The 26881-nt window shown below is 48.0% G+C and overlaps 8 protein-coding genes and 2 non-coding genes across 10 annotated transcripts; 8 read left to right on the top strand and 2 right to left on the bottom strand.

Annotated features, from left to right (window-relative positions):
- Positions 1–591: 591 nt before the first annotated feature.
- On the top strand, positions 592–3532 carry atgI (autophagy protein ATG9; the record flags this gene model as incomplete). The annotated part of the gene is made up of 2 exons (XM_040836919.1): positions 592–1337; positions 1399–3532. 2 exons carry the CDS (start codon positions 592–594, stop codon positions 3530–3532), a joined length of 2880 nt encoding a protein of 959 aa, XP_040694029.1.
- A 276-nt stretch (positions 3533–3808) lies between these two features.
- ASPWEDRAFT_178219 (uncharacterized protein) lies at positions 3809–7415 on the top strand. The gene is made up of 7 exons (XM_040831753.1): positions 3809–4148; positions 4225–4375; positions 4445–4504; positions 4549–5181; positions 5231–5839; positions 6775–6909; positions 6979–7415. Exons 1-7 carry the CDS (start codon positions 4098–4100, stop codon positions 7146–7148), a joined length of 1809 nt encoding a protein of 602 aa, XP_040694028.1. The 5' UTR covers positions 3809–4097; the 3' UTR covers positions 7149–7415.
- A 419-nt stretch (positions 7416–7834) lies between these two features.
- On the top strand, positions 7835–9993 carry ASPWEDRAFT_166426 (uncharacterized protein; the record flags this gene model as incomplete). The annotated part of the gene is made up of 15 exons (XM_040829991.1): positions 7835–8051; positions 8102–8195; positions 8252–8279; positions 8330–8376; positions 8424–8501; positions 8555–8620; positions 8673–8710; positions 8759–8928; positions 8981–9035; positions 9084–9137; positions 9191–9278; positions 9339–9478; positions 9532–9606; positions 9657–9776; positions 9824–9993. The coding sequence occupies 15 exons, from the start codon at positions 7835–7837 to the stop codon at positions 9991–9993; spliced, it is 1440 nt and encodes a 479-aa protein (XP_040694027.1).
- A 1365-nt stretch (positions 9994–11358) lies between these two features.
- Positions 11359–13995, top strand: ASPWEDRAFT_101200 (class I alpha-mannosidase 1A; the record flags this gene model as incomplete). Its single annotated transcript, XM_040827362.1, has 4 exons — positions 11359–12579; positions 12613–13362; positions 13432–13904; positions 13956–13995. 4 exons carry the CDS (start codon positions 11359–11361, stop codon positions 13993–13995), a joined length of 2484 nt encoding a protein of 827 aa, XP_040694026.1.
- A 28-nt stretch (positions 13996–14023) lies between these two features.
- Positions 14024–14613, top strand: ASPWEDRAFT_203938 (uncharacterized protein). Its single transcript, XM_040832274.1, has one exon. It carries the CDS (start codon positions 14140–14142, stop codon positions 14455–14457), a length of 318 nt encoding a protein of 105 aa, XP_040694025.1. The 5' UTR covers positions 14024–14139; the 3' UTR covers positions 14458–14613.
- Positions 14381–17218, top strand: ASPWEDRAFT_33713 (uncharacterized protein). Its single transcript, XM_040833848.1, has 7 exons — positions 14381–14580; positions 14712–14804; positions 14921–15039; positions 15110–15335; positions 15395–15495; positions 15546–15705; positions 15761–17218. The coding sequence occupies exons 1-7, from the start codon at positions 14535–14537 to the stop codon at positions 17008–17010; spliced, it is 1995 nt and encodes a 664-aa protein (XP_040694024.1). The 5' UTR covers positions 14381–14534; the 3' UTR covers positions 17011–17218.
- Positions 17219–17666: 448 nt separating this feature from the next.
- Positions 17667–18980, top strand: ASPWEDRAFT_33711 (uncharacterized protein). The gene is made up of 2 exons (XM_040833847.1): positions 17667–18176; positions 18232–18980. Exons 1-2 carry the CDS (start codon positions 17710–17712, stop codon positions 18917–18919), a joined length of 1155 nt encoding a protein of 384 aa, XP_040694023.1. The 5' UTR covers positions 17667–17709; the 3' UTR covers positions 18920–18980.
- Positions 18981–19116: 136 nt separating this feature from the next.
- Positions 19117–19261, top strand: ASPWEDRAFT_t31. The gene has a single exon. It is a non-coding gene; the product is annotated as a tRNA-Sec (tRNA).
- Positions 19262–19647: 386 nt separating this feature from the next.
- On the bottom strand, positions 19648–19753 carry ASPWEDRAFT_t3. The gene has a single exon. It is a non-coding gene; the product is annotated as a tRNA-Pro (tRNA).
- A 686-nt stretch (positions 19754–20439) lies between these two features.
- Positions 20440–22169, bottom strand: ASPWEDRAFT_102072 (glycoside hydrolase family 72 protein; the record flags this gene model as incomplete). The annotated part of the gene is made up of 3 exons (XM_040827446.1): positions 20440–21143; positions 21190–21971; positions 22024–22169. 3 exons carry the CDS (start codon positions 22167–22169, stop codon positions 20440–20442), a joined length of 1632 nt encoding a protein of 543 aa, XP_040694022.1.
- Between the last annotated feature and the right edge of the window lie 4712 nt (positions 22170–26881).

Below are 26881 nucleotides of genomic sequence, written 5' to 3'. Positions count from 1 at the left end.
TTCAGCTGTGAATCAGGTCGCAAAGATCACTGGATCCACCCCGCACGAACCAGAGAGGCCAATCCGTGCTGGCCCCACAGCCAATCAGCGCCCGTCCTCGCTGCCCATCCCACTTTCGCTGACTCGTGTCGTCAATGATCACTGCTGGGTTTATGTAATCGTCACTCACCGGGTATATGATATTCCATTTATATCACGTGAGTGGTCACATGCATGATATCCCGCCAAGAAAGGAAAGCGGCGGCCTCAGTCATCCACGATTGCTGTCCGCCTGCATCATAGCTTGCCTTATCACGAGGGCAAGTTGGCAGCCCCGGTCATCAGGCACGCAGATGCCATCAAACGACCTCCCTTAGCACCCGTCCTCATCAGATCTTCCTGAAGGAATGATTCTGTGTTAAATGCTCTCTTATATATCCGAGTTCTGTCCTCTCAAGCGTCTTGCGCGCCTCGACTTCAGAAGACAATACATCATACTCTGGATGGCCCTCAACTGACCCTTAGAAACTGCCCCGACTTGTGGGTTGCTACCATGCGTTGAACTGCGGACAGCTTTATATCGGCTTTTCCTTTTTCTTAGACTAACTCAAGATGATGACATCAAATATCTTATCCCGCTTCCTCCCTCCTACTGCTTCTCGATCGGTATACGAGGCCATTCGACAACATGATGCCAACTCGGATTCATCAGATGTGGAGGAACGGGCCGGCTTGACATTTGACGAGGATGATCATAGGGATCGCTTTAGTGATGGGGAGCTGGAGGAAGCTCTGGCTGATGCTAGGGAGAGTGGCTTGACGAGTCCGGGTACCGCCTTCTTGTCCCAAGGGCGTCAACGCCGCGCTTCGGGAGAGGGTTATGGCAAGGCGGGCTCCCGACATCGCAAGGCTAGTCGTCCTAGATGGATGCAGTCGACTTCTCCAGGATACGAGGCCGAAGATGTGGACGACGATGTGCCTGCTTCCCTTTTGGTCGAGGGACATCAGGATGACGACGACTTCAAGACCCGACTTCCCCCTCCTCCTGGTCTTCACCGCCACCCCGATCCAGAGCCTCCTGTTGCCGGCCCTTCATCACGGGGAGACCGAGCCCGTTGGGAGACGGCCAGAGAGCAACAGCCCCTGCATAATACTGGTAATGCCAATCTTCGAAGACATCCACCGGTGCAAAGATGGTCGGTCAAGCAGCCCAATCTGGCTTCAATCCACCCAAAGGATAAAGCGATGTGGAGATGGGCAAATGTTGAAAACCTGGATAACTTCTTGAAAGATGTTTATACGTACTATTTGGGGAGGGGAATGTGGTCTATGCTGCTGAACCGGGCGTTGTACTCCTTGTATGTGCTCTCGGTCTGCTGGTCACTAATTTGAAATACAGCTGACAGTTGGGCTTGGTAGAACCATTGCCTTTGTTGTGGGATTTACCACCTTTCTTACAAACTGCGTCGACTACCACCGTGTCCCAGGGAGCAAGACAATGGACGATATACTTATTCCGCGATGCACTTCAAAAATGTCTACATCCTCGACCTTACTCCTCTGGCTGCTCACTTTCTTCTGGATTTGGAAGGTATTGCAATTCCTGCTAGACATCAGAAGGCTCAAGCATATGCATGACTTTTATTTGTACCTGCTGGGTGTCTCCGATGCCGAGATACAGACTATTTCATGGCAGGAGATTGTAAGTCGACTCATGACGCTCAGGGATGCAAACCCTGCCACCGCCGCTGCGGTCTCTGCCAAGCATCGTCAATTCATAGGCAGTCAGTCGAAGCAGCGCATGGATGCTCACGATATTGCCAACCGGCTTATGCGCAAGGAAAACTATTTGATTGCGCTGGTGAACAAAGACATACTAGATCTAACCTTACCCGTACCATTCCTTAAGAACCGCCAGTTCTTCTCAAACACACTAGCTTGGAATCTCCAACTCTGCATTATGGACTATGTTTTTAACGAGGAAGGCCAAGTCCGAACCTTGTTCCTCAAGGACACTCATCGCCGGGCCTTGAGTGAGGGCTTGCGCCGACGATTCATGATTGCGGGCATCATGAACATTTTTGTAGCGCCCTTTCTTGTCGTCTTTAGTCTGATGCTTTATTTTTTCCGTTATTTTAACGAGTTTAAGAAAAACCCGTCCCAGATTGGGTCCCGCCAATACACCCCCTTGGGAGATTGGAAATTTCGCGAGTTCAACGAGCTCCGTCATTTGTTCGAGAAACGGATTCACATGTCGTACCCGTTTGCCAGTCGCTATCTGGATCAATTCCCCAATGACAAAATGGCTCAAGCGGCGCAGTTCGTGGCATTCATTTCAGGTGCCCTGGCCTCGGTGCTAGCTCTTGGTTCCCTTATTGACCCGGAGCTGTTCTTGGGATTTGAAATCACGCCTGATCGAACGGTTCTCTTTTACCTGGGTGTGTTTGGGTCCGTTTATGCCGTTGCTCGGGGCATGGTGCCTGAAGAGACGGATGTTTTTGATCCCGAGTACGCTTTGCTTGAGGTGATTAATTTCACACACTACTTTCCCGGTCATTGGAAGGGACGGCTGCATAGCGACGAGGTTCGGAAAGAATTCGCCACGATTTATCAGATGAAGATTATGATATTCCTAGAAGAGATGCTGAGCTTGATCTTCACGCCGTTTATTCTGTGGTTCAGCCTGCCCAAGTGCAGTGACCGTATCATCGATTTCTTCCGGGAGTTTACCGTCCATGTTGACGGGATGGGATATCTCTGCTCTTTCGCTGTCTTTGATTTCAAGAAGGGCGCGAATGTGATATCGCAAGGTGATGCCGGTCGACGAGATCCCGCGAGGCAGGACCTGCGGGCGGACTACTTTTCTACCAAAGATGGCAAGATGCTGGCGTCGTACTATGGGTTCTTGGATAATTACGGTACGAACCAACGAATGCCGCCTGGCAGACGGCCGTTTCACCCTCCACCGAACTTCCCAACGCTTGGGTCTCCCTCGGGCGTTGAAATAGGCGGAATCGGCGACAGGCTTGACCAGACACAGGCACGGCCATTTGGACCGGGAGTAGGTGCCTCCATGGCTCAGCAGTCTGCTTTGGGGCCTCCCCGATTCAACATTATGGGGTTGGGTGAACAACCGTCCCCCGCACCCTCCATGCTTCTTGATCCGCATCACCAGCCTTCGGCATCTGGCTTCCGCTCCGTGAACCGCGGAACTCCCTATTCGCGGTACCGACCGGCACGTCCACCACTCGGCGTATCAGACCCGATTGAAGATGACGATGAGTCGCACTCGAGGGATGTCCGCAGTCCCCCAACCGGACAACCATCACAAGCCGCCGGAGGGTCGAGCGGTGGAGTAGGCAACAGCGATAGCAACCTAGGCGACTCATGGAGGGTCAACATGATGGACCATTTAGAAGAGGACGAAGACCACAACGGCGAGAGAGGTGAGAATGTGGAAGCGATTGCCGGAGGCGCTGGAGTCTTGGGACTTATCCAACAGTTCCAGAAAGCAAGTAATACCGGTAGAGGACGAACAACAGTTGGTATATAGGCTGATATCGTATCAAATGCAAATCATCAAATCACGCCTTTCTGTCTGTCTAGGTTGTTAATTTGGAAATTTTGAGTTTGCAAGAAAAACAAGGTTTATCGAATTGACGGTGAGCTCCGAATAAATCGATGGTGGCACGAAGCCACGTATATTCCACCGAGATGCATGCGTGCATGTATGAACAGATCTGGATAGTCACGAGATACACCACCCTCGACCAAAATTCTTGACAATGTAGTTTTATTCCACCATGCCATATGTAGTGGAGAATTACAGCGCCTGAGTAACTACTCGGTATTGTATAGAGCTCGTTGTATCTGGCCAGCCCTACCAAGCCGGCCTAATATCCAACACAACATAGACAAGATATCAGAGTGTCACTGATACACAAGACAAACCTGTTTCGTCACACCGATGGATACACTTGAGAAGATCCCTTACTGGGACGCAGATGCGTTCATTGATTAGAAGTATACATACATGAATAAGAAATTCAATATTCAAAGCCATATAAACTAAATCTAATCCCTAGTCTTTCTTCACCTACTATTTATCAATATCAAAGATGGGGCTCACTTTGATACCATCGTTATTGCTGATTTCTTTGGTTGTTTGGGTATATACTTCTTCTCTATTCCATTCCTATCCAATCTCATTTGCTTTATTTTATGTATTTCTGACAAGCTAGACAGATAGCTGGATATATCATCTATCAAATATATTTCCACCCTCTATCCAAATACCCCGGGCCGTTTGTGTCCAAGTTGACGAGTTTCAATAGAGCCTATCATGCCTGGAAAGGGGATATTCATTTACATTTGTGGGTTTTGCATGAGAAATATGGTACTTCTTTTTTCTTTTTATCGCCCTTGTTGATTCTTGAAAATTGCTGATCAAAATGGTGGTGTATAGGACCGATTGTGCGTCTTTCGCCGAATATGTTGATTTTTAATACCCTCGAATCTGCGAATGGTAAGTTTGCTCCTTGTATACGTGAGCTTCGGTTAATAGGTTAGATATCTACTTGAAAGGTGCGAATGTCGGCAAAGGTGAGGAGTATAATCGTCTCAACAGAAAAGCAACGAACATCATGACGCTGGTCGATGATAAAGAATACCACACCCGACGCAGACAGCTGTATCCTGCGTTCTCGGACAAGGCTCTTCGGGGATATGAGCATCGGATTCTGGGCCATGTGAGGCAGTTCTGTACGCTGCTTTATCCTAGACATTTGGGTCAGAATGAAGATAAAGAAAAGGGAGAATGGGGCCCTGCGATGAAAATGTCCGACTGGTGCAGTTACTTGACCTTTGACATTATGGCTGATATTATATTTGGGGCGAAGCATGACCTGCTGAATGATGATACTCATCGGTCGATTATCGGTGATATTGAAGAGTCCAACGTGCGGACTACGGTGCTCATGCAGATCCCATGGTTGTACCTTGGGAGAATGGACAGGAAGCTGTTTCCCGAGTCGATCAAGAGTCGGATTCGATATTTGAAGCTGGTTGATAAGATGGTTTCGAATCATGTTCAAGGCAAAATGGAGCAGAAGGAGGGAACTATCTTTTCGCTTCTTTCGCAGGGGGAGCAGAAGCTTCGTGATGCGGATCTTCATTCTGAAGCGACACATTTGACGATTGCTGGTATGGTTGATATGTTCATCATATGAGTGTATACGATGCTGATATTCAGGGTACGATACCACTGCCACTGCATTATGTGCCGTCGTCTTCTATCTCAGCATCTCCCCCCACGCATACAACCGACTCGCAGCAGAAATCCGCAGTCAATTCAACCACGCAGATGAAATCCGACTTGGTTCTCGACTGTCTAGCTGTGAATACCTCCGAGCCTGTGTAGACGAAGCACTGCGAATGTCACCATCCGTCGCCACCTGTCTAGCACGCGTTGTCCGTCCCGGTGGCCAAACGATCGACGGCCATTTCATCCCTGCAGGCTGCGGAGTTGGAACAGGCATCTATCCCCTCCAGCACAACGCGAAGTACTTCCCTCGACCACACGACTTTCTTCCTGAGCGCTTTTTGCCCGACTCGGACATGTTCTCCCCGGAGCAAGTCCGCGTAACTCAAGCGGCGTATAATGCCTTTTCACGAGGGCCGAGGACCTGCATTGGGAAACCAATCGCATATGCAGAGCTGATGGTGACGATCGCCTCTTTGATCCTGATGTATGATTTCAAGACTGCGGATGGTGCTGATGGGGAATTGGGGGGTGGGAATTTACTCGGCGAGGCCGGGAGGACGAATCCACGCGAGTTTCAGTTGTTTGATCGAGTTTCCTGTGGGAAGGAGGGGCCAGTGCTTCGATTTCGACCGAGATCGATAGTTTAAGTGATGTGGGGTGCACTGGTGGAGTGCTTTTTATTGATAAATTTTGTGTGTTGTTGAAGGTTGATGTGGCTTTTGTATAGAAAAAGAAGATGCTCTAAAGCACGGCGCTAGTCCGATTCGGGGAGGTTACGTATTCTGAGACAAGAATCAAAAACCACGGCATAAATCAATTCAGATGATCTAATCCAATATCTTCTATCAAGACATCTTTATCAGAAGAAATATAACAGTCTAGCTGATATCGCACCCCACTCAGCTCAAATCCAGTGAGTGTTGGTGTTGAGCATCATCTTCTGTCTGCGCCACGGCACGGCAAATCTGTGTCTGCAGTGGGGCAGCGGCTGGTCTTTTTGCCTCGTTTCCCTTCTTTCTTTTCTATTCTTTTTATTATTATGGCGATTAAATGATGTTTAGAACTCCATCAGGGATAATATCCCAATCTCAGCCGACATCCGATCTCTATACAGGATGCAAATTCGGCTTCATCTCCTCTCCCTGGTTCTGCCCTCTCTCCTGACCCAAACAACCACCTCAGCTGAGCCCAAGAATCTCATCCATTGGAACCGAATCGCCCCGCACCGCCTCAGCCATTGATCGATAGGATGGCTTCGCCCAGCACTGCTAAGCATTAATGCTGAAAAGGCTTAGCTGGCTTCGTAGCGCATCGCGATGAGGCCGTGGTAGCCGAATCCTAGGACGGGTATAAATATCTCCTGTTTGCCCCTCTTTTGCTATTCTCTCCCTGCCATCATCTTCTATCCTCTCTCTCTATCTTCTTCTTATTCCAAGACTTTCTTTCATCACAATGGGTTGGTTCAGCGGTATGTCTTGTCTTCTCTCTTTCTATACCACCCTCTGCTTGACACTGTCTAACTGTCTATCTAGACGACTCCGAGCATGCTCAGGCTCACGAGCAGCTCACCCAGCGCCCCCACGAGGCCAAGTTCTCCCACGAGCTCATCGGTGGTGCCGCTGCCTACGAGGCCATGAAGGCCTACGAGGAGCACGAGGCCCGCAACGGTACCCCATCCCTCCTTGTCGTTCTCTGCCCGCCATACAGTAATAAATACTGATATACTTCTCCTACAGGCAAGGTCGACGAGCACGCCAAGGCCAAGGAGGTCGTCGCCGGACTCATCGGTGCCTTTGTCGACCGTGAGGTTGAGACCAAGGGCCTTGACTTCATTGACCGTCAGAAGGCCAAGCACCACGCTCAGCAGGAGGCCGAGCGCGGTATGGCCCAGAGTGGACGCTGGTAGACGGTGTCTGTATATATATAAAGGAATTATGATGAATGATTATAAGATTCAACTTAGTGGTTTTCCCCCGTAGATGTATTTGATTGAGATGTGGCTCTTGTATGTTGTCTATATGGTTGACATTGCCATTGCATATATATACTTTCAACTATATTGAAGTTACATGATTTACATCTTTCCTTGCAATGCTGGTTTATCTAATGTGCCCTTCTTGGTAAGACACATTTCGTACAATTGTCGAATATTGGCTTCTCGGGCTATATCTTTATTGCATAATGTCAACAAAGTTCAACTATAACCATTGGTTTAAAGTTACCCATGCCACATTCTTCTCTTCAACACATCAAAAGAAAGAATCTATAAAAACATAGATTCTTAAATCAACTCATGCAGTCTAGATAGTATGTGATGTCGATCTGAAGAACTGGGCCCGTTTAGTCGCATTTGCATGGCGGTCCAGCCCGAAAAGCAGCAGTTCCACCTGTCAAATTACCCGTCTTGGGGTCTATAACCATGTGGCACTGTAGCTGGAATTGGCACGCTACTCTTAATCGTGAGTCCTAGCACTTGAGCACGCAATTTTTCTTGTTGATGAGGATTTCTCAACGGGGAAATGCGATGAAATAATATAAATATCGACCTTGGTCGTTGACCGTCTTTTGGGGTTGACAAGTTGTATGTGCACCATGGCCGAACAATCGTCCATCTCGACATCGTCGCCTGACAATGTGCAGGTTCAGCAAAAGCGAACATGGTATCACACTACCCTTTTCAATGCCTGTATCATCGGTGGTGTGGGCTTCATGGCCCCGGGTTTGTGGAATGCTATGAACTCTTTGGGCGCTGGTGGTGCCGAGTCGCCCTTTTTGATTAATGCTGCCAATGCTCTGGTTTTTGGTCTAAGTATGTGATCTGAAAATTACTTGATTTGCATGCGCTGACTGCAGCAATAGTGGGCTTCTTGTGTCTCTTTGGTGGTCCGATTGCGAACCGAATCGGATTGAATTGGACTCTGTTGTTGGGAGCGGTCGGATATCCAATTTACTCGTATGTGAATTCTGCGCAGAGAATGTCAAACCATGTCTAACTGATCGGTGGTATAGGGCTGCATTGTACACGAACAATCGCTATGTAAGGACCCGTCGATCCATGCATCGCTGGAATATACTAATTCGATCCAGGGCAATGTTTGGTTCGTGCTTGTTGGGGCAGTAGCCTGTGGATTGTCGTAAGTTCAGCCTCGAATAAGAAAGGACAGCAGTCTCACATATCTAGCGCCGGCCTTTTCTGGGCTTCCGAGGGTGCTGTGGCCCTGGGCTACCCAGAGCCGTCCAAAAGAGGCAGATATATGAAGTGAGTCGCATTCGAGCCTTGTCGAGTTGGATACCCTAATTAACCTTGAACAGTATCTGGCTTTGGTTCCGTACAGGCGGTCCCTTGATGGGAGGAGCTATTGTCCTAGGACTAAACCAGTGAGTATCTCTAGAGATGCAATTCCTTGGTGGTTAGCTTACCGGTGTATAGTTCTGCTGAAGCAAAGAAAAAGGGCAAGGTCGACTCGGGTATGTCTCCCCTAGTGCTCATCTTGAGATCAGCTAACATCTTATAAGAAACCTATCTCATCTTTGTCGCACTTCAATGTCTTTCTGTTCCTATGGCAATCTTTCTCTCGCCTCCTGAAAAGGTCCAGCGGAGTGACAATAGCAAAGTGAGGGTCGTTTTGCAAGATTCATGGCGTGCAGAGATGCGAGAGCTTTGGAGACTGTCTTGTCGGAAGGAGGTGAGTTTCTTTTGGTTAACCCCTGTATAGATATGCATACTCACCTAGTTAGGTCCTCTTGCTGCTCCCAGTGTTCTGGGCAGCGTACTTCAACCAATACAGTACAAGTATGCTTGAATCCCCCATGCTACACTGAGGATTGCTGACTTGCGAAGATTTCGAAACATATTACTTCGGTGTTCGAGCTCGTGCTCTGATTGGATTCGTCAGTAAGTTGATTCATGAATCAGGTATTCAATTGTTGAAACTGACCATCATCAAGGCAATTTTGCAAACCTCTTTTCCTCTGGGATTATCAGCCGATTCCTGGATTATCGTGGCATATCAATCAAGAACCGAATCAACTACAGGTGCGACCTTTTGGCCCCAGTATCAATTGGTGTATCAAAGCATACTGATCAATCTTGCAGCCTTTACTACGTGATTGCCCTTCATATCGTCGCATGGGTGTACGGCTGGGTGGTCCAGGAGAAGTACACTGCAAACCCACCGACATACGACTGGTCAGACAAAGGCTTCACCGAAGGTCTGTTTGTCATTCTGCTTTGGCGTATGTATCTCCCGGTCCTGGGGGTTTTTCATCGCTAATCCACACGGTTGCAGAATTCTCCCAGCAGGCATTGCAGAACTGGCTTTATTACCTTGTTTCTACCATGACTGACAATATCTCCGAGCTATGTATGAGGCCTCAAATCTCTCTCGAATTTCAGTCTGCTGACATTGTCTAGCTCGGTTATCTGGTATCCTCCGTGGACAGGAGAGTTTCTCCCAGGCCGTCTCATTCGGCATCAACACTCGGGATTGGTATGGTGGGAGAGTCCCTCTCGCTGTTAACACGATCCTTTTAGGTATGTCAGATAATTTGTCCCTCGGGGAAAGGAATTAACCTAGCTAGGTCTTGCGGTGTTCCCTACCTGGCTGGTCGCCAGGAACCACACTCCCATTGAGCACGACAAGCACGCCGCTGCCCAGTCTGAATATCGGGATGAAGAACAGGGTGCTGTGCAGAGCACTGCTGATCAGAAGACAGTTGTAGTGAGCGAGACAAGGGCAGATAAACAGTAGAAAGTTAGGGGTTTGTTGGGACTGGGGATTGCCTTTGGGTTCGAACGCACTATTGGCCGATGAGTGTTTTGCAATGAAAAATATATTTAAAAAATTGATATAAAACTGAAATAAAAAGCAAGAAGCTCACCCAGCCAGCCTTCTAAGGAAGACTGGAATTCCAGGGCTACGAAACCCCCCGAGGAGGGTTTGCGACGAATTCCAGCAAGGAGGTAGTCCAGATAAATAGGACCAGAGCTCAGCTGGGATTCGACCAGGACCTCGTGGGAACTCCAAGTGGGCAAGCCCCTGCGCTTTTGGCAAGAAAAGGCAGCTGCTTGACCACTCGGCCAGTCACCCTGGGTTGGTTGGGGGGGATTCCTGGAAGTGAATGATATGAGATGTTGGGCAACAGACTGTATACTATATGGCCGATGAAATGGATTCCCCGTTCATGGTTGACGGTTTTCCTGGAATATGTAGGAATATAATATCAAATATACCACTGATAGACAGTTCGTTAACTTGAATCCAGTATTGCTTCAGCTATAAGAACGTTGATTCTATCCAGCAAGTCTTTCAATGTCGACAGAAACCCTTATACAGCACTAACCCCGTTCAGGTCTAGCGCGGTTTAAGGATCCACTTAAAGGGCAGCTAGTGGGTAAGTAAAAATAACCTGGTAAAATTACATACACAGCAATTGCCCCTGACTGAGCTGACTTTAATTCAGACAAAGAAAAGCATCGGTTTTATTAGAATGTGAGAGTTTTAATCTGTTTAATTATCATATATTTGCTCTCCATAAGCAGTTCCACGTATGTAATACAGTTGATCTGTTTGGATGGATATGATTCATTATTCAGGGTCCAAGTCTCCGTCTCCAGCGCTGATCCCTGATTGCTGATCCGGGGCTGCTATTGACTTCCGTCCAAACAGGGAAACCTTTTCAATTCGATTCTCTCTCAGAAACTGCCAAAGTCCAAAGTTCAAAGATGAGAATCAAAAACGCCCAGTCTGCATGTCTTGGATTCTCCAAGCAACCCCCACTGTCTGAGAAGGCTGAGAAAAACTCATCACAAAGAAGGCGCTTGGGGGCTCTTGGCTGTATTACATACTAATTAAGCACTTCAGCCTTCCAGAGGTCAGTTCGACTTCTGCCAACCTTTTTTTTTCTCCTCCCGGACCCTCCCGTTAGTGAGTGAAATATTTCGATCGACTGTCTTTCACAATAACGATGCTTTAATTTTGAATTGTTTCTTCCTAGTTCAGTCCATTCTTTGAGCTCCACCGAGGCTATATGTCTGTCGCGTGATAAATCAATCACTCCATTTCGGTGCCTCCTTTTGCCGTGCCATCCTCTCGAGAACGAGAGAACCACCCATCATGTTTCGTGCTCGTCGATATCGAATCATCCTCATCTTTACGACTGTCTTCATTCTGGCCGTCTTTTATTTCACTCGATCTCGCGACTTGGCCGTGTCCTCAAACACCCCGCCCATTGTTGACCGTCCCGAACCGTTCCCTCACAATCCCCCAGCTGCTGGCAGCAAGGAGAACATTACCCCTCCCTCTCATGACACTCCGGTGAACCCTCCCCCTGCGGATCAACAATCGGGTAGCCCGAAAAACCGACCTGGAAATGAACAAGCGCCCGTTCATGACCCGGCTGCCAGCCAGAAACCCACAATACCGGCAAGCGACCAAGTGAAGGAGGGTACGAAGGGGGGCTCTCTTGAGAAAACACCCAGTGAAATTGATGCGGAGTCCGGTTCAGGGGGCCAGGCAGTTCTTCCCGGAGCGGAGGAGCAGTCTCACTGGGAAAAACTTCCGGAGCAGTTTCCGCTAGCACCAGCGGACATTATCAAGCTCCCGACTGGTAATGCCAAAACTCTGCCGAAACTGCAAGCGAAGATCAAGGATGAGTCGTCAGGGGATAAACTGCAACGATTACAGAAACTGGCTAGCATCAAGCAATCCTTCGAGCATGCGTGGGGTGCATATAAGGCGTCTGCCATGGGCCATGACGAGCTCAACCCCACTCAAGGTGGATATCGGGATCCGTTTAATGGATGGGGCGCAACACTTGTTGATGGCCTGGATACCCTCTGGATCATGGAACTGAAAGAGGAGTTCTCCATGGCGGTAGATCAGGTCAAAAAGATTGATTTTACTACCAGTATAAGAAAGGACATTCCTGTCTTTGAAACGGTCATTCGTTACCTAGGTGGTTTGCTCGGAGCATACGATATTTCGGGCCACAAGTACGACGTGCTTTTGGACAAGGCTGTTGAGCTGGCCGATATCCTCATTGGGGTTTTCGATACACCCAACCGGATGCCAATGCTTTATTATAAATGGGCACCACAATATGTGTCTCAACCTCACACTGCGGATAAAATAGCTATTTTAGCAGAGATTGGCTCTCTTTCTTTGGAATTCACCCGTCTGGCACAGTTGACTAGACAGGACAAATACTACGATGCTATCGCACGAATTACCAACGAGCTCGAGAAGTTCCAAACCGAAACAATCATTCCTGGTCTATGGCCTCTCGAGGTTGATGCTTCTGGCTGCGATCAGCATCAACCTCGGGCCAGTTCCGAAGTTAGACGTGGCGGTGTCCCCAGTGCTTCAAAGCCTGCTTATAGTGCAACACCCTCCCCGGCGAATGCGGATAGCTATAGAAGCTTTCTGCAGCGACGGGGAAGAGGTGGTGGTCTCAGTGAAGATGCTCAACCCGCCAATTACGATAATTTGGCAGAAGAGGGCACGGGTGCTAATACGTCTCCAGATGGTGAAAACTGCAATGGGGGCCTTAAAAAATTACGTTCAAAGGCTCCAAAGTTTGGGATGGGGGCACTTGCAGATTCGACATATGAATATCTGCCCAAAGAGTATATGCTTTTGGGTGGTCTCAACGAACAATACCGTACCATGTACGAGAATTCCATGGACGCGGCACGAAAGCATCTACTCTTTCGGCCAATGATCCAGGACGACCGTGACATTCGATTTTTGTCCAATGTTCGCCCACTGGCACTCAATTCTGCGCCAGACGCCTACACGATGCGCTATGATTATGAAGGATCCCACCTTGTTTGCTTTGCCGGCGGCATGTTCGCTGTTGGTGCTAAAATATTCGGGATTGAGGGCGACCTAGACATTGCCTCTAAGCTCACTGATGGCTGTGTGTGGGCGTATGAATCTACGACCACAGGAATCATGCCTGAGAGTTTTACTTTGATGCCTTGTAAAAACGGCGAGCCATGCACATGGAATGAGACCGAGTACAGGCGAGCCTTGGATCCCTATGAAAACGACCGATTTGCTGGGGCGGAGAGACTTGCTGAGATGAAAATCGGGTCCTCGAAAACGCAGAACAGGGAGGTTGACGCTGTGCCTTCACCAGAATCTAGCTTCCTTGCAAACAACCGTCAAGTTTCCACCATCCATAAGCGTGATCCAGGGTCTGGGTGGCATGTTATAGCAACACCTTCACCTTCGCCTGCGCCTGCGCCAGGAGCCAATGGAAATGACATAACAGATCGGAGTACAAACCTACCCGTGAAGCCATCGTCACTTTCTCATGAGGACTTTGTCAATGCGCGGATTCGGGATCAGCGACTTCCACCAGGAATGGTTTCTATCACGCAACGGAAGTATCTCCTCCGGCCTGAGGCCATCGAGTCCGTTTTCATCATGTTCCGCCTTACGGGTGATGATTACTGGCGGCAAAAAGGTTGGAAGATGTTTGAAGCCGTCTCCAAATACACCCAGACGGAGTTGGCCCATTCCTCAATTGACGACGTCACGAGCGAAACCCCACGACTCCTGGCTAAGATGGAATCATTCTGGCTCGCAGAGACGTTGAAATACTTCTATCTTCTCTTCAGTGATCCCAGCGTGGTGAATCTGGATGAATACGTTCTGTAAGTTGGTCACCAGGTTAATCCCATACGACGGAGCTAACAACAACATAGAAACACTGAGGCTCATCCATTCAGGCGCCCTGGATATTGAGATTGGATGGCTTCTATATTGCCTTTCGGTTGTATATTTATGAAACGTCGCCTTATCTTTGAGTTTATGTAAGAAAATATGATACCAAAGCCCCAGTACGGGCGTTGCTTTTCCATTACTTGCACAGGCCATTAGTAGATATACATGACAGCCGTTTTGATCATCCTCGTAGTTGCTAGCAAAAATCCAGACGCAACAAACAATAACAACATGCTCCGTATACCAAATGCGCGAAATTCCAGACTCCACGGCGGTAGAAATGCTGCATTTTATCATGCGTTCCAAACAATTGAATTGTACCGCGGAATGAATGGTGGATACAGCATTGCGAGTTCCCCCGCCGCTGCCCGCCTTGGTTTGAGTTGGCCACCTCCATTTCATCATCGTCCGGTTTTCTCCCCTCGTCAACCCACACTCTCCTCCCCACGGAGCCCACAGCCCCAGGGAAGAAAGCAAACTTAAACACCAGGCGGGCACGAGGACGGGATGAGTGCAGAGACACGACAGACCCGACGACGACGACGATCGAGCTGTGGGAAATGGACGCTGAGGTCTCCTTGGATAATGAACAACAGTTCTGGGATGGTAAGTTTGCACCCCTGCAACGCCGTGCTGCGCGGCCGTTAAGTTTTTATTTGCTTTTAATTATATGATATGCTTCTTTTCGCTATCTTGTTCTGTCATGGATTATCTTGTTTACTGACTGTTATGTGTAGAACTACAGGAAATTGTTTCCACGCCATGCGGTTCCGAAGATCTCATCGATAACACGTTACGAGCATATTTAGGTCTAACAACCAAATATAAAGGTCCGGTTCAATTATCTTCTATTGTTGCTTTGGAATTGTCGATATATTCTACAAGAATGGAGTGGTTCTTTTAAATCTTCACCGACACGTGGACTGACGCGGAGACGGACAAATAGATGAATACCTCAACTCCGAGTACGACATCTCGCGCTGCTCGTACAAACTCATTTCGTCGAGTATCTTCGCCGCTCATGGAGACTATGTTCGAAGACAGATCATATACGGCTTATTGCAGGTGCGGCGATCCTGTCCTACCCTGCGCTTTGGGTATTTCCTGGAACTCACATGGTAACACTACGTAATAGGAAGATGATACGAATACCCTTCACATGATTACGTCCTTTCTCTTCTTCGACGGCCGGCAGAATGAAAATACATTTCAGATGATGAACGAGGAGGGTGCTTTTCCGCGTCTGGTGGAGCTCCTCCAGGCTGAGGGGAATGATGATTATGGGGCTGGTCTTCATCGACTCCTCATGGATTTGCTGTATGAGATGTCGAGGATTCAGAGGGTAAAAATGGAGGATCTTGGTTGGTTTTCCTCCGAGTGTTGTCGAATTCAAGGGTTTCATAATTGACGTGGGATGCAGTTTTCGTCGACGACGATTTCATCAAGAGCCTCTTTGGAATCATTGAGGACCTCTCCTATGATGCTAACGATCCATATCACTACCCTGTTATTCGTGTGTTGGTGAGTAGTTCCTGGTTTTTGGCAGCAGGACTGTGCTTACGAGTGGATAGCTGGTCTTAAACGAGCAATTCATGATCTCGGCGCATGACCCTGTCGACGAACGATCTCCTTCGAATCGCCTTACCAATAAGGTCATCAAGGTGCTTTCGATGCATGGTAACCTTTATAAGACTTTTGGAGAGAACATCATTCTCCTTATCAACAGAGAAGGTGATACCTCCTGCTTTAAAAGAACATTTGTGATTGCATCGCTAACAAAAACTAGCCGAAACATCGCTTCAACTCCTCACTCTTAAGCTTCTATATCTCATATTCACAACTCCTCCAACTTACGAATATTTCTATACTAATGACCTTCATGTCCTGGTTGACATTCTGATTCGAAATCTTTTGGACTTGCCCGAGGAGGCATCCGCCCTGCGCCATACCTATCTTCGCGTACTTTACCCACTACTCGCTCACACGCAGTTAAAATATCCCCCACACTATAAGCAAGATGAACTCAGGAGAATGCTCAGTGCTCTGGTTCGGGGGCAGTTATCTGGTGGGGAGGCGGACTATGACAAAATCTTACATTTCGAAGAGGTCGACGAGACAACGAGGAGGCTCGTCGTCCGCTGTGCAGCAGTCGACTGGATGCGAGAGGTGGAGTCGGACACAGCGGAAGAGTCGCCAAAGCGAAGTGTTTCGCCTTCCAATCCAGAAACCGACGATGTGCAGCCTGACCCTGGTGCTAGCGAGCCGCTCGGAATAACAAAAACAATATCCCATACAAGCACTATCGCCAGCTCACCTGAGGCCATGTCACCAACCAGATTTGATGAACCAGATACCCCCCGACATCGCAAGCTAAGCCAGGTTCAGCGGCTTGGTATGCACTTGGAGCCTGCTTCTTCGTCGTCCTTGAGCGTGCAGGAAGTAGCAACCCAGCATGAGAAGCCAGGAGTCATCACACCTAGTCGCAAAGACAGCGGTGAACCAAATCTTTCTGCCAGCTCAAACATGTCAACGAAGCCAAAAGTCAAGCCCGAGCCTCCCAAGGCGAGGCGATGGCGCGGGAGACGGGTTTTTGGCGAGGAAAACGGCGATAAGATCCCCGAGGAGGCAGAACCAAGCTCGAGTCCGAACACTAGCTCAGACCGAAGGAATTCTGCGAGTACATCTCTAGCCCCCCCTCCGATCCCGGGTCATTCCCGCCGATCTGCCTCAAATCCTCCGCCAGCTGTACCCCCTCCTCGACGTTCAACGCATCCAACCGTACAAACCCATAATCTCTCAGGGAATACCTCCCCAGCCAGCCCTGCAGTAACCCCTCAGAGTAAAAACGGGCAAAAACCAGAACCCCCAAAGAAACGACGCTGGGGGCGTGTGAAGCACGCACAAACCACTCCAGCAGAGAAAACTTCCAATACACCGGTTGACAGTGTGCCACCGGAATCATTCGAATCAGATAACCATGACAATCTGAGGGTTAGTGTGGAGGAGGCCGTACAGAACGTATCCATCGAAGAATAAGAAATAGATTGGGAAGCATCATTTTGCATTTAATTAGACAGATACCTGGCTTTGTTGTATTAATATTGGTATACGTGCATAGCATATCTGGAAGAGTGGTTTAATTGAATTAAGTTGTCTGTTTATGTGCCGTGGAGGGCCAGTTACCCTAGAGACACGCAGGTGTAAATATAATTAGGTACCTGCGTTATATCACATCACTCCTTCCATCCCAGTACTGTCTCTTCTCTGTCTGAGGCAGCTATTTCATATCATGGATATCACTTTGGATGTATCAGAAGAAGAGGAAATAGACCTCTTCATAAGAAATCGAGACAAGGGGAGACTGCTGCGTGCAGAGAAGGCTGAGCAGCAATCAGAGTTCTGGGGATTTGCAGAGGATGCCACCTCCGGCTCTCAACTTCTCGCAGCTGCTGGCACACAAACACTAGACGATCTAGTTGGCGACAAATCATGTATTTACGAGAATAGAGCCTTTCCCATGAGACGGCTCGAGGTCTACAGCCGACAGTTGGGTCAAGAACTCGACTACCAAGCTAGGCAGCTTGCTCCAAAAAGTAAGTAATATGCCTCTCGTCGTCTCCTTTAGCCACAAGATGATAACAGAAATTGGCAGTACAGTTCAGTGACTCTCCGAGCAGAAAGGTTGACAGTTTCTTTATTCCTAATCAAGAATATGGATATGAGTCTTTATCAGAAATGGATGGCGAGAGCCAGCCAACCGACAGAGCCATTAATCCCCCTTCGTCAGATATCCGTTGCACTAGCCCCGTCACCTCTACCCGAGAAGACAGGAACGAATTGAAGGTTTACCAAGCGCGACTTAGGACAGTTATCGAAAAGCTGAAGGCGATGAAAAACCCTCTCTCGTACAAATGGAGAGGGGTTTTTCTGCTATTTTCAACCGAGCAATGGGTGGACGCAGTTTCTCGGATTACTTTTGATGAGTTCAAGGTCTTGTTAGGAAGCGACAAACCACCGAAGTTTAATGATTTGGTGAGCCTTGGTGACAATTACATGGAACATCCCGGTGTGTATCTATCGTTGGTTTCCCGCAAGGACACGATTATTGAGAACCATGTGTATGTTGGGTCAGCCACCAGTTGCCGCGGTATAGCTCACAGATTCAATCAGCATACAAATGCCGTTTATAGCCAGTCTCAAGCGTAGGTCAGACACGTACCCTTCGAAAATACTGTACTGACTCCTTTATGATGGTAGGAAACTAGGCTCGTTACATCATGGTCTACTGAGCGATCCTAATATCCCCAAAGAAAGGAGATTTGCTGTTGTGGCTGCCACGAAATTTCCCTTCGAGCAAGACAAGAGCAAGATTCTCGGTATGCGATATACCTGTGTAGTCGCAGAGGGGATCTATACGCACTGGCTTTCGGCAATTGCAGAACATTTCGAGGCAGGGCAATACGACTTTCTTCCCGTCTGCCCATGGGAAAAGTCCGAAATTCAGTATGGAGGAGTCTGCCGTTGGTCACCATTCCGACTGCCGATCCCTGGCAAAGAGTCCATGAGGTCAAAAGAAGAGAAAAGGCTGGTGCGAAGATCTTATGATCGTCAACGAAGGAAGTCACAGACAGTCAAAGAAAAGGCATACGTCAGGAATTACAACAAGGCCTATCAGTCTATCAACGTTGAAAACAGGAAAAGATGGCAAAAGCAATATCGGATCAGGGTCAAGCAAAGGGCAGAAGCGAACGCAGCGCAACCCGAGAACGTGGAAGCAAACAGCCGGGTCTACCGATGCTCATACTGTGGGAAAGATGGCCATCACATTGGTGGATGCAACAGCCCAGGTGCGAAGAAGTTTATAGTGCGCCCCAGGTGCTCTCATTGCCGTCAACCTGGTCATAAAATCACCACTTGCCCTAGAAAACACAGCTCTGGTTTATGATAGTGCAACGAAAGAAACGTCTGGTTGCTAGTGGATATTAGATATGTAGACAATATTTCCCTCTAACTATACCTATCTATGATCCATTTTGTATGGGGGAAACAATAGTCGGGTGCTTTTTTCTGTGAAGTAGACATTTTGTGTACCAATTTCATGGGTTATATATTCTTAATCCAAGATAAGTAAGCAACCTATATGGTCGACTGGCCCAGTGGTTAAGGCACCCGCGTCAGTATACCTTTCAGCGCTATATTAGCCATAATAGATTATTAACAACCTCTTAGTTTACAGATTCACTCCTGAAATCGCGGGGGATCGCAGGTTCGATCCCTGCGTCGACCATTATCTTTTTCTTTTTATTACCTCATGTCTCTTAGAGATAATATGGAGGGAGGAGTCCCTTTTGTATTCATGATTCTCTTTTCTTTTCTTTGCATCCTTTTTATGTTTTAGCTGGATGTTGATTAGATCGATGGCTTTGATGGTGGTGGTGGATATATCGATAGTGGGTGACTGAGTAGCTACGCCTACCCATCTCCAAGACTAACTACTTACTACTTTGTACTATTGCCTGGTTTTACACTCGAGCAAATATGGTCAATGTAAAAAAAAAGAATGAAAAGCATACGACGCATGTATGGTATGTATTTTCTGTTTCTACTTTTGCCGAGGGAGGAAGAAGAAAGAGGACAAGCAAAAAAATAAAAAGACAAAAAAAGAACAGAAATGGCCCGAGCCGCGGATCGAACGCGGGACCTCTCGCACATATGCTTGGGTTGCTAGAACTCGTTGAGCTCTCCCTAAGCGAGAATCATACCACTAGACCACCCGGGCTTTCTTGTGTGATTGGCGATGCTTTTAGTGGTATATGACGTAGTTATATCTGAGGATCTATTGTCGACTTGGTGATGTTGACTTGGTCGGAGTCAAGAGAAGAACTTTTTCCCTTGTCTGCTTGAGGTATTCATTATAGCTAACAATTGAATTATTTCCCCCCCCCCCACCTCTTTGTTCTATTAGGTCTTATTTGAATGGTCTTTTTTATTCGCTTGGTTGTATATATTGTTGGGTTCGTCTGATGGCCGATTCTGGTGACGGACTGCTGGATATATATCCGTTCCCTAACACACGAACTAGTGTTGTAGGCAAGTATATCATCAACACCCATCGTAAAAGCATAAACTACAGACACTGGCCCCAAAAGCGAGCTTCTACGTAGTCACACAATCACGGGGAAATATGGCTAATTGGACTAGCATACATGCATACAAATGGACCAAGACTGAAGGACCTACAGAACGGTTCACATAAACTAGTACTATACATAAAAAAAAGGCGCACCAATTATGAATTGCTGCGGAAGGAAATACTATTATCTAGGGTAACTATACCAAAGACAACACACGAAGAACATGATGATATGAACAAGCACACAGCTTAACGGCCGGGCAAAAAGCATGTACACGAATTTGGCAAAACGCAGCTCAACCCACGCCGCCACCGAAAATCACACCACGAGTTTACAGCAAGATCATACCGAAACCAGCAGCGAAGGCGGTAACAACGTACGCACCGAGCTGCCAGTAGCCAACGCTGACGTGGACGGGAGCGATCATGTTACCGGCACCCTCGGAGCCAGAGGCAGAGGCACCAGCGCTGCCAGAAGCAGCAACGGAGGCGGTGGGCGAGGAGGTGACGGTACCGGTGCCAGAGGAGCCGGCTTCGTTGAGCAGGGCGCTGCAGCTGCCGCTGGGGGAGCTGGAGGACTTGGTGGCAGCGGCGCCGTTGAAGTCACAAGCAGACTTGTTCTTGTTCTGCTTCTTGTAGTAGAGGTCCATGACGTAGGACAGCTGTTGCTCGGGGCTGCAGACACTGTAGGCACCGTATTCACCGCTGGTAGCGTTGGTGTTGATACCACCGCAGACGTCATATCCGCAGACAGTGCCCAGCAGCTCACCGAGCTTGTCACCGGAGGTGCTGGACTTGAGAGAGCAGCTCAGGCTGTCTTCCATGCAAGAGCAAAGCTCCTGGTTAGGGGAAGGAGGCAAGGGAGTAGCAGCGGCGGCCCAGTCGCTGTTGACAGAGGGGCAAGACTGAAGGGCAGTGTTGGTGGGCTTGTACTTGCTCTTCTCAACACCGGTAGGGGAGACCTTGGCAATCTGCTTGGAGAGGTTGTTGAAGTCGTCCAGAGTGCTAACCTTGTCACCATCAACAGAGACGAGACCTACAGACGTTAGATCAAAAGCAACAAGAGGAAGAAATTGACATACCGTAGTTGTTGTCCTCCTGGAAGTACATGTAGACAATACCACCAGACCAGATGTCGGCCATCTTGTCACCGAAGAGAGTCTCGGTCTCAGTGAACTTACGGGGCTGAACAGCGTTGCAACCGTACTCAGCAAAGAAGACAGGGACGGAGTAGTCACGGAACTCATCGGTACGGCTCTTGTATCCAGACTTCTCGTAGTTGGAGTCACCGCACCAGGAGTAGACGTTGTATCCCCAGAAGTCAATGTTCTCCTCAGTAGAGTGGCAGTTGAAGTAGTCGGCCATGTTCTCACGGATAGAAGAGTCATCACTGGTGGCATATCCGACACCCATGGGGCGGTAGTCCTTGGCCTTGATGTACTGCTTCATGTCACGAACAGCAGCCTTGACGAATGCGCTAGCACTGGTGGTGTTCTTGCTGTTGGAAACCTCGTTTCCGGCAAAGAAACCAATGACGTTTTTGTACTGAGAAAGCTCGTCAACAACACTGACGTAGCGGTTGTACAGGTCGGCATCCCAAGTAGGCTCGTTGCGGTTGATGGATTCACCGGGAGAGGACAGATCCGCAATAACGTAGATACCAGCGTCGCTGAGGTCCTTCATGCAAGAGCTGTGGTCCGACTTGGGGTCGATGGCGTAAACACGGATGGTGTTGGTGCCCAGCTTCTGAAGGTAAGGGACATCACGGGAACAGGCCTTGGAGTCGGCCAGAGGGTCCTTGAAGCTGTCGGAGGAAGACTTGGAGCCCGAGTATTCCTGTTGGTAGGCAACACCACGAATGTAACTAGAGCCAACAGTCAGTATGGTACTGATGTAAGTGATGCACGGATACATACAATTGGGTGTCGTTGCCGCTGTAGAAGAATTTGGAGCCCTGGAAAGGAGCAATGTCAACAACGAATGCTCGAAACAGACGCCCATGATAGACACAACGTCTGTATCTCGAGAGGATACCGTACCTTGATGACAATGGGGTCCACATCGGCCAGCACACTGCTGGCAAAGAGCGTTGCGCCCGCGACAATGTTGGAAAGCTTCATGGTGAAATTCTAAACAATCGTATATAATAAATGGAGGCTTGGCGAGATAATCAGGGACCAGACCAGGGTTCTGATTCTATCGGCCAAGATAGAGAAATCGGGATACAGAACCCAGGGGGCAATAAAAATGTGGATTTCGCGAGGAAAGAAGGACTGAAAAGCAAAAAATTATTACGATAAATGAATGACGTGAAGTTTGAATTGACCAAATGAGTGTCTAGGGAGAGTTGGGAGATAAGAAAAAAAAACAGAGGAAAAGGAAAACAGAAGGACAGAGAGCGAGAATCCAGCGATTGATGTATGTCTATATGAAAACGCACGAGGGCTTTCCTTGGGCCTGCGGTTTACTTCAGGCAGTCAGGGACTCAGGGTCCCGTCCCCAGGCACAGCGAGACTACAGCCCGCCCTGGGACCAGCGGAGCCTGGGGCGGGATACTCCCTGAGGGATCATCGTCCTTTTCTTTTGAACCGACGTTGATCACTGGTGATTTTCATCTTTCGATGTTGTCATTTGCTCGTCGCTCATCGCAGGACTTTCCCTCATGGGCCGCATTGATATCACAGAACAACACAACGCGCAATCCTGTTCCACATCTCATACAACTGCAGGGGCTGGAGCCGTCGAGGCAGGAAGCTTAACTCTTCGATATCCCCTGGAGATGCGACGATATATATAGAGAACGGGAACTCAGCCTCCAGAGTTGAGATGCCCATCGATTGTCCCACTGTCGCACGTTTGCACGTTGATCACAACTTGAAAGTGGCTTTTCTGATTGCTCAAGCTTTTCTCGAGCCTGAAACAAGCACAAATGTACTCCGTAATTTCTAGTTTTTGTCCATGTCAGCAGTGACTACTATGTATAAATCCAAAGTGTTTTGGATCTATCTCAAGATTGCCATTGTTGATTCATTGATGCAGATTCATCCTGCTGAAGAAGCAGTGGCTGGTGGCAGCATATCGATAAGGATGGGGCCTCAAGATTACTACCCCAGAGCAGAGCCATCCATGGAGAATTCGGTGCCTGAACCAACAGAATTGACGATCTAGCAGGCAATGTTAACAACCTGGGACTGGAAGCCTTCAAGCATACACATGCACGAGTGCATATCTATCACAAGATGCCTTGTCGAGAACATGCAGATCACGAAATCCTTTGGTTTGCTCTGAAAGCCGAATAATGTCCATCGCCCAGCGTTGAGCATGAGGAGGGGAAGGCGGATCAAGGGTTTCTGAGCGTACCTGAGACCGTCAGTTGAAGATCTTTCCTACCTCGTCGGTGGAACACGGCTCAATATGATGAAACTTCTGGGTCTGACAAGAACTCACACATAAGGATAGGCTCATGATTGGCACCTGGAATTCAGTAGTCTTGCCAATCCGAACACAGCCGCTGACACCATAAAGAGTTCATTAGGAAACAAGGCCATGATAGTAGTTGATATGGGTAGACGCGATTTGCGTCCTTACGGGGCAGCCAGAAAAGAAAAGTCGACTTCCATCGGTCGGCGGGCGGAAAAGCACACATCCAGTCCATCTCCTATTCCGCTGTCAGTTCTGGCAGTCCAAATGAAGCCCTCCTTCTCAGCGGGCCAGCCGCCCCTTTTTTGCGATCTTTTTTTGTCCTGTTGGTTTTCCAATGAACTTGCAGGAAATCAACGTCTCCGCCCATGAAGGCTGGAACCTCGTTCCATTCAACCACTGGCCGTCATGGACTCGCCACCCTCCTGAATGGCCCTTGTTTGATGGAGCGGTCCGATTGGTTCCTAATCACATCAATGGATCCGCCCCACCCTGGCAGAATTGATAATTGGACAGCTGGGGCAGCCACATCCAGGTTATCTTTAAATGAAACTTACCGCCAGCGGTACTTTATATAATTTCTTTTTTTGTACAGCAGCAGTATGGTATGAATCCTCAACGGTCAGGCATGGTGTTACTCTAATGTACTCGTTGAAATTATTGGCTAGATTTTTTTTCTTCAATATGTAGGTGTGGATAAAGATACATGTCAAGAATCAGATTCTGACGGGGCATCTGTAAGGGGAGATAATCGTGGTCCAATAATGAGGTTTCCGGATTCATCTTTTCGGTAGGAGAATAGGAAAAAGCACTCTGTATGTACTGCGTACGGGGCATGTATTATGCACGACGCACTGTGCTCATGCTGTGGCTCAGTCACTCAGATAAACTTTGGAACCACCAGCCATCGTTCCTGCCCAGCCACAGCAAAAGCAAGACAAAAATGGAAAATGTAAAGGTGGCGGAAAGTCGAAAGTACGTACCTACTCTATGTAAGGTACTGTATGGTGTATGGAGATGTTCCACCATGAATAACCATATCGCCAGCCTTCTCGGATCATTTAGCAGGGGGTGGAAAATAAGACTTTTATTTTTGGAATATTTCATTGTGATATTATCAACCACCATTTGACTATTATTTCACTATTAATATAGAGATAAATTGGAATTAGGAATAGGAGCATCCCTGACAGAGTACTATGTAACTAATACAATCTCAATTATGACACCAGCAATGGTTAATCATAGGTACCGCTATTCAAATGGTGGCAGTGACCGAACATCATCGACTATCAGTAGCATCCCACATTCAAAATGGTTATCAGTGCTTAAGTGCTTACTGTACTGCCTGGTCACCGCCTGAAACCAGCCATGCAGCCAATGCAGTGTGCTTACAGCGGAAGGTCTAAACCCTTCCATCAGGATTCGATGCTAGTAAAGAAAATGGCGGAGCCCTTCCCATGTCGCGTACGGTGTAATAATAACACACGAAGCCAGATTAACATGATCAGAAGTGGCAAGGTCGAGGCTTTTGGATGGAAAGAAGGAACACAAAAAAGAACATCGAGTGGTCCACTTTACTCTGGGTAAATATGAAATCTGGGTCTAACAGTGGGGGTCCCCTGTCTTCGATAAATCGATGGCCTGATATGGAGGGACTAAAAATGCACCGGTGTCTGAGACAGTTTGCGCCGTTGCAGTCTTCGAGACTGAGGGTGATACGTGTACTGTACGTGTGCAGTGCCTCGGGCATGAGATATTGCGCAGTCTTCTTGAAAACAGTAATACAGAAATACTGGATAGGGTTTTGGTCCACGGTGTTTGGATGCTTGTTTCAAAGGCACATCCATTGCAATTATCGTAGCAATACTGAGTCGACGGAGTGATCTGTGCCTTGGGAGATGCCAGGCAAGAAATTCACCGCTCGGAGGACGTACATTATCTGTACATAGGTACGTACTGAGGTGGAGAGCAAGGTTCTGCAAATGCATTTGGTAATTCAAACCGCACCGAATTCAGTATTTTTGAAGCATTGCTCTGTAAGTATTCTGATGTGGCGAGATGCCCTCAGATCGACTTCAAAGACACCAGAAACAACACAAATCTGCGAATTAAGCCAATGGAAAAAAGGAATGGGACAGACTTGTTTCTACAATCCCGATGGAGTGTGAACTCAATGCCTTATTTGCTGATGCCCTGTCCCATGGATCGACTGGTAGCTCTGTAAATCAGCTCCTTGAACAGAAAGTCCTGGGTATTACATTGTGGTTCCGTCTCAATCTACAAAGTGTCGACCCGTGGATAGCGACCGAGACCACTCATTGACAATAATAAACATATAAATGAGCGGCGTACCAATGACTGCTTAGCAACGCATGCGGGAATCGCCACTGAGAGACATCCAGAATTACTGGATATCATAGAAGATCATTGAGGCGACTGAGAATCATTATCATTCATGAGGAATGGGAAAGCGTCATCCCTGCATACCGGCTGGGAGTATTACACACAAAATATGTAACGATATTACAGACCACGTAAATATCATCGCCAAAGACTGGATTCTGTGGGCCGGGTTTCAGGGGCCGTCAGCCATACCCATGGAATCCGGGGGCCGGTACTCCCGGTGATTCGTTGCCTTCAAGTCTATCCCATCCAAAATTAGAGGTTATTCAACGTTGATTATTGAATCGATTGAGCTGCAAAGAAATAGAGAAGCCAAAGAAGGTGTGTTGCATATTCAGACCGATAACACAGCCATATCTTCCATCACTGCCAGCATCTGTTGGATTATAGACATAATGGGAATACCGAGGGGGGTGTGGGTTGCAACATCGGTTAAGCCACTTTGGCTATAAGCCAATAATATTGCCCTATTCTGGGAAACCCGCACCAACCCCCAATAAGGGGGCAATGTGCTGAGGCGTCGTGGTAATAACATCGTAACAGGCGTGTATCTTTTGATGTATGCGGTCGTACCGGTAATGACGCTTTGATGGAAACGGAGGTTTTGGCCTGTGCGATAGGCCAGCAGGTCTCTATTATTTTATTATTTTATTTTTTTTTTTCATACCTACTGCTGTACGGAGTAGGTGCTTACCAACTGCAGTTGCGGTTGTAAATTAACCAATCCAGATCCCAAAATAACCACAGTCCCCGTAGTGCCAACATTTTCCCTGCTTTGGTGGACAATAATCGATTATTCCCTACCACTTCCTCGCCCTCCCCTTCCTACCTCCATCTCGGATTGACCTTTTTTTCTTTTCCCTTTTTTCTCTTGTTGCTGCTTTGTTTCTTGCTCCCCCCATTTCGCTCTTTTAATATTGTTGCGCAGACTTCGACGAATATCGACCT

The sequence above is a fragment of the Aspergillus wentii genome (genome assembly GCF_001890725.1).
Source record: "Aspergillus wentii DTO 134E9 unplaced genomic scaffold ASPWEscaffold_1, whole genome shotgun sequence".
Taxonomy (NCBI): domain Eukaryota; kingdom Fungi; phylum Ascomycota; class Eurotiomycetes; order Eurotiales; family Aspergillaceae; genus Aspergillus; species Aspergillus wentii.
The sequence above is the reverse complement of the archived record's forward strand: the minus strand, read 5'-3'. Positions and strand labels throughout refer to the sequence as shown.

Excerpts from the sequence above, each read along its gene's own strand:
- ASPWEDRAFT_178219 (XM_040831753.1), top strand. The coding sequence starts at position 4,098 with ATGGGGCTCACTTTGATACCATCGTTATTGCTGATTTCTTTGGTTGTT. Across the intron at positions 4,149-4,224 it reads TGATTTCTTTGGTTGTTTGG|ATAGCTGGATATATCATCTA; the intron begins GTATATACTTCT and ends CAAGCTAGACAG. Across the intron at positions 6,910-6,978 it reads GGAGCACGAGGCCCGCAACG|GCAAGGTCGACGAGCACGCC; the intron begins GTACCCCATCCC and ends CTTCTCCTACAG.
- ASPWEDRAFT_203938 (XM_040832274.1), top strand. The coding sequence starts at position 14,140 with ATGACAGCCGTTTTGATCATCCTCGTAGTTGCTAGCAAAAATCCAGAC.
- ASPWEDRAFT_33713 (XM_040833848.1), top strand. The coding sequence starts at position 14,535 with ATGGACGCTGAGGTCTCCTTGGATAATGAACAACAGTTCTGGGATG. Across the intron at positions 15,336-15,394 it reads GGTAAAAATGGAGGATCTTG|TTTTCGTCGACGACGATTTC; the intron begins GTTGGTTTTCCT and ends CGTGGGATGCAG. Across the intron at positions 15,496-15,545 it reads ACCCTGTTATTCGTGTGTTG|CTGGTCTTAAACGAGCAATT; the intron begins GTGAGTAGTTCC and ends ACGAGTGGATAG.
- ASPWEDRAFT_33711 (XM_040833847.1), top strand. The coding sequence starts at position 17,710 with ATGGATGGCGAGAGCCAGCCAACCGACAGAGCCATTAATCCCCCTTCG. Across the intron at positions 18,177-18,231 it reads GTTTATAGCCAGTCTCAAGC|GAAACTAGGCTCGTTACATC; the intron begins GTAGGTCAGACA and ends TTATGATGGTAG.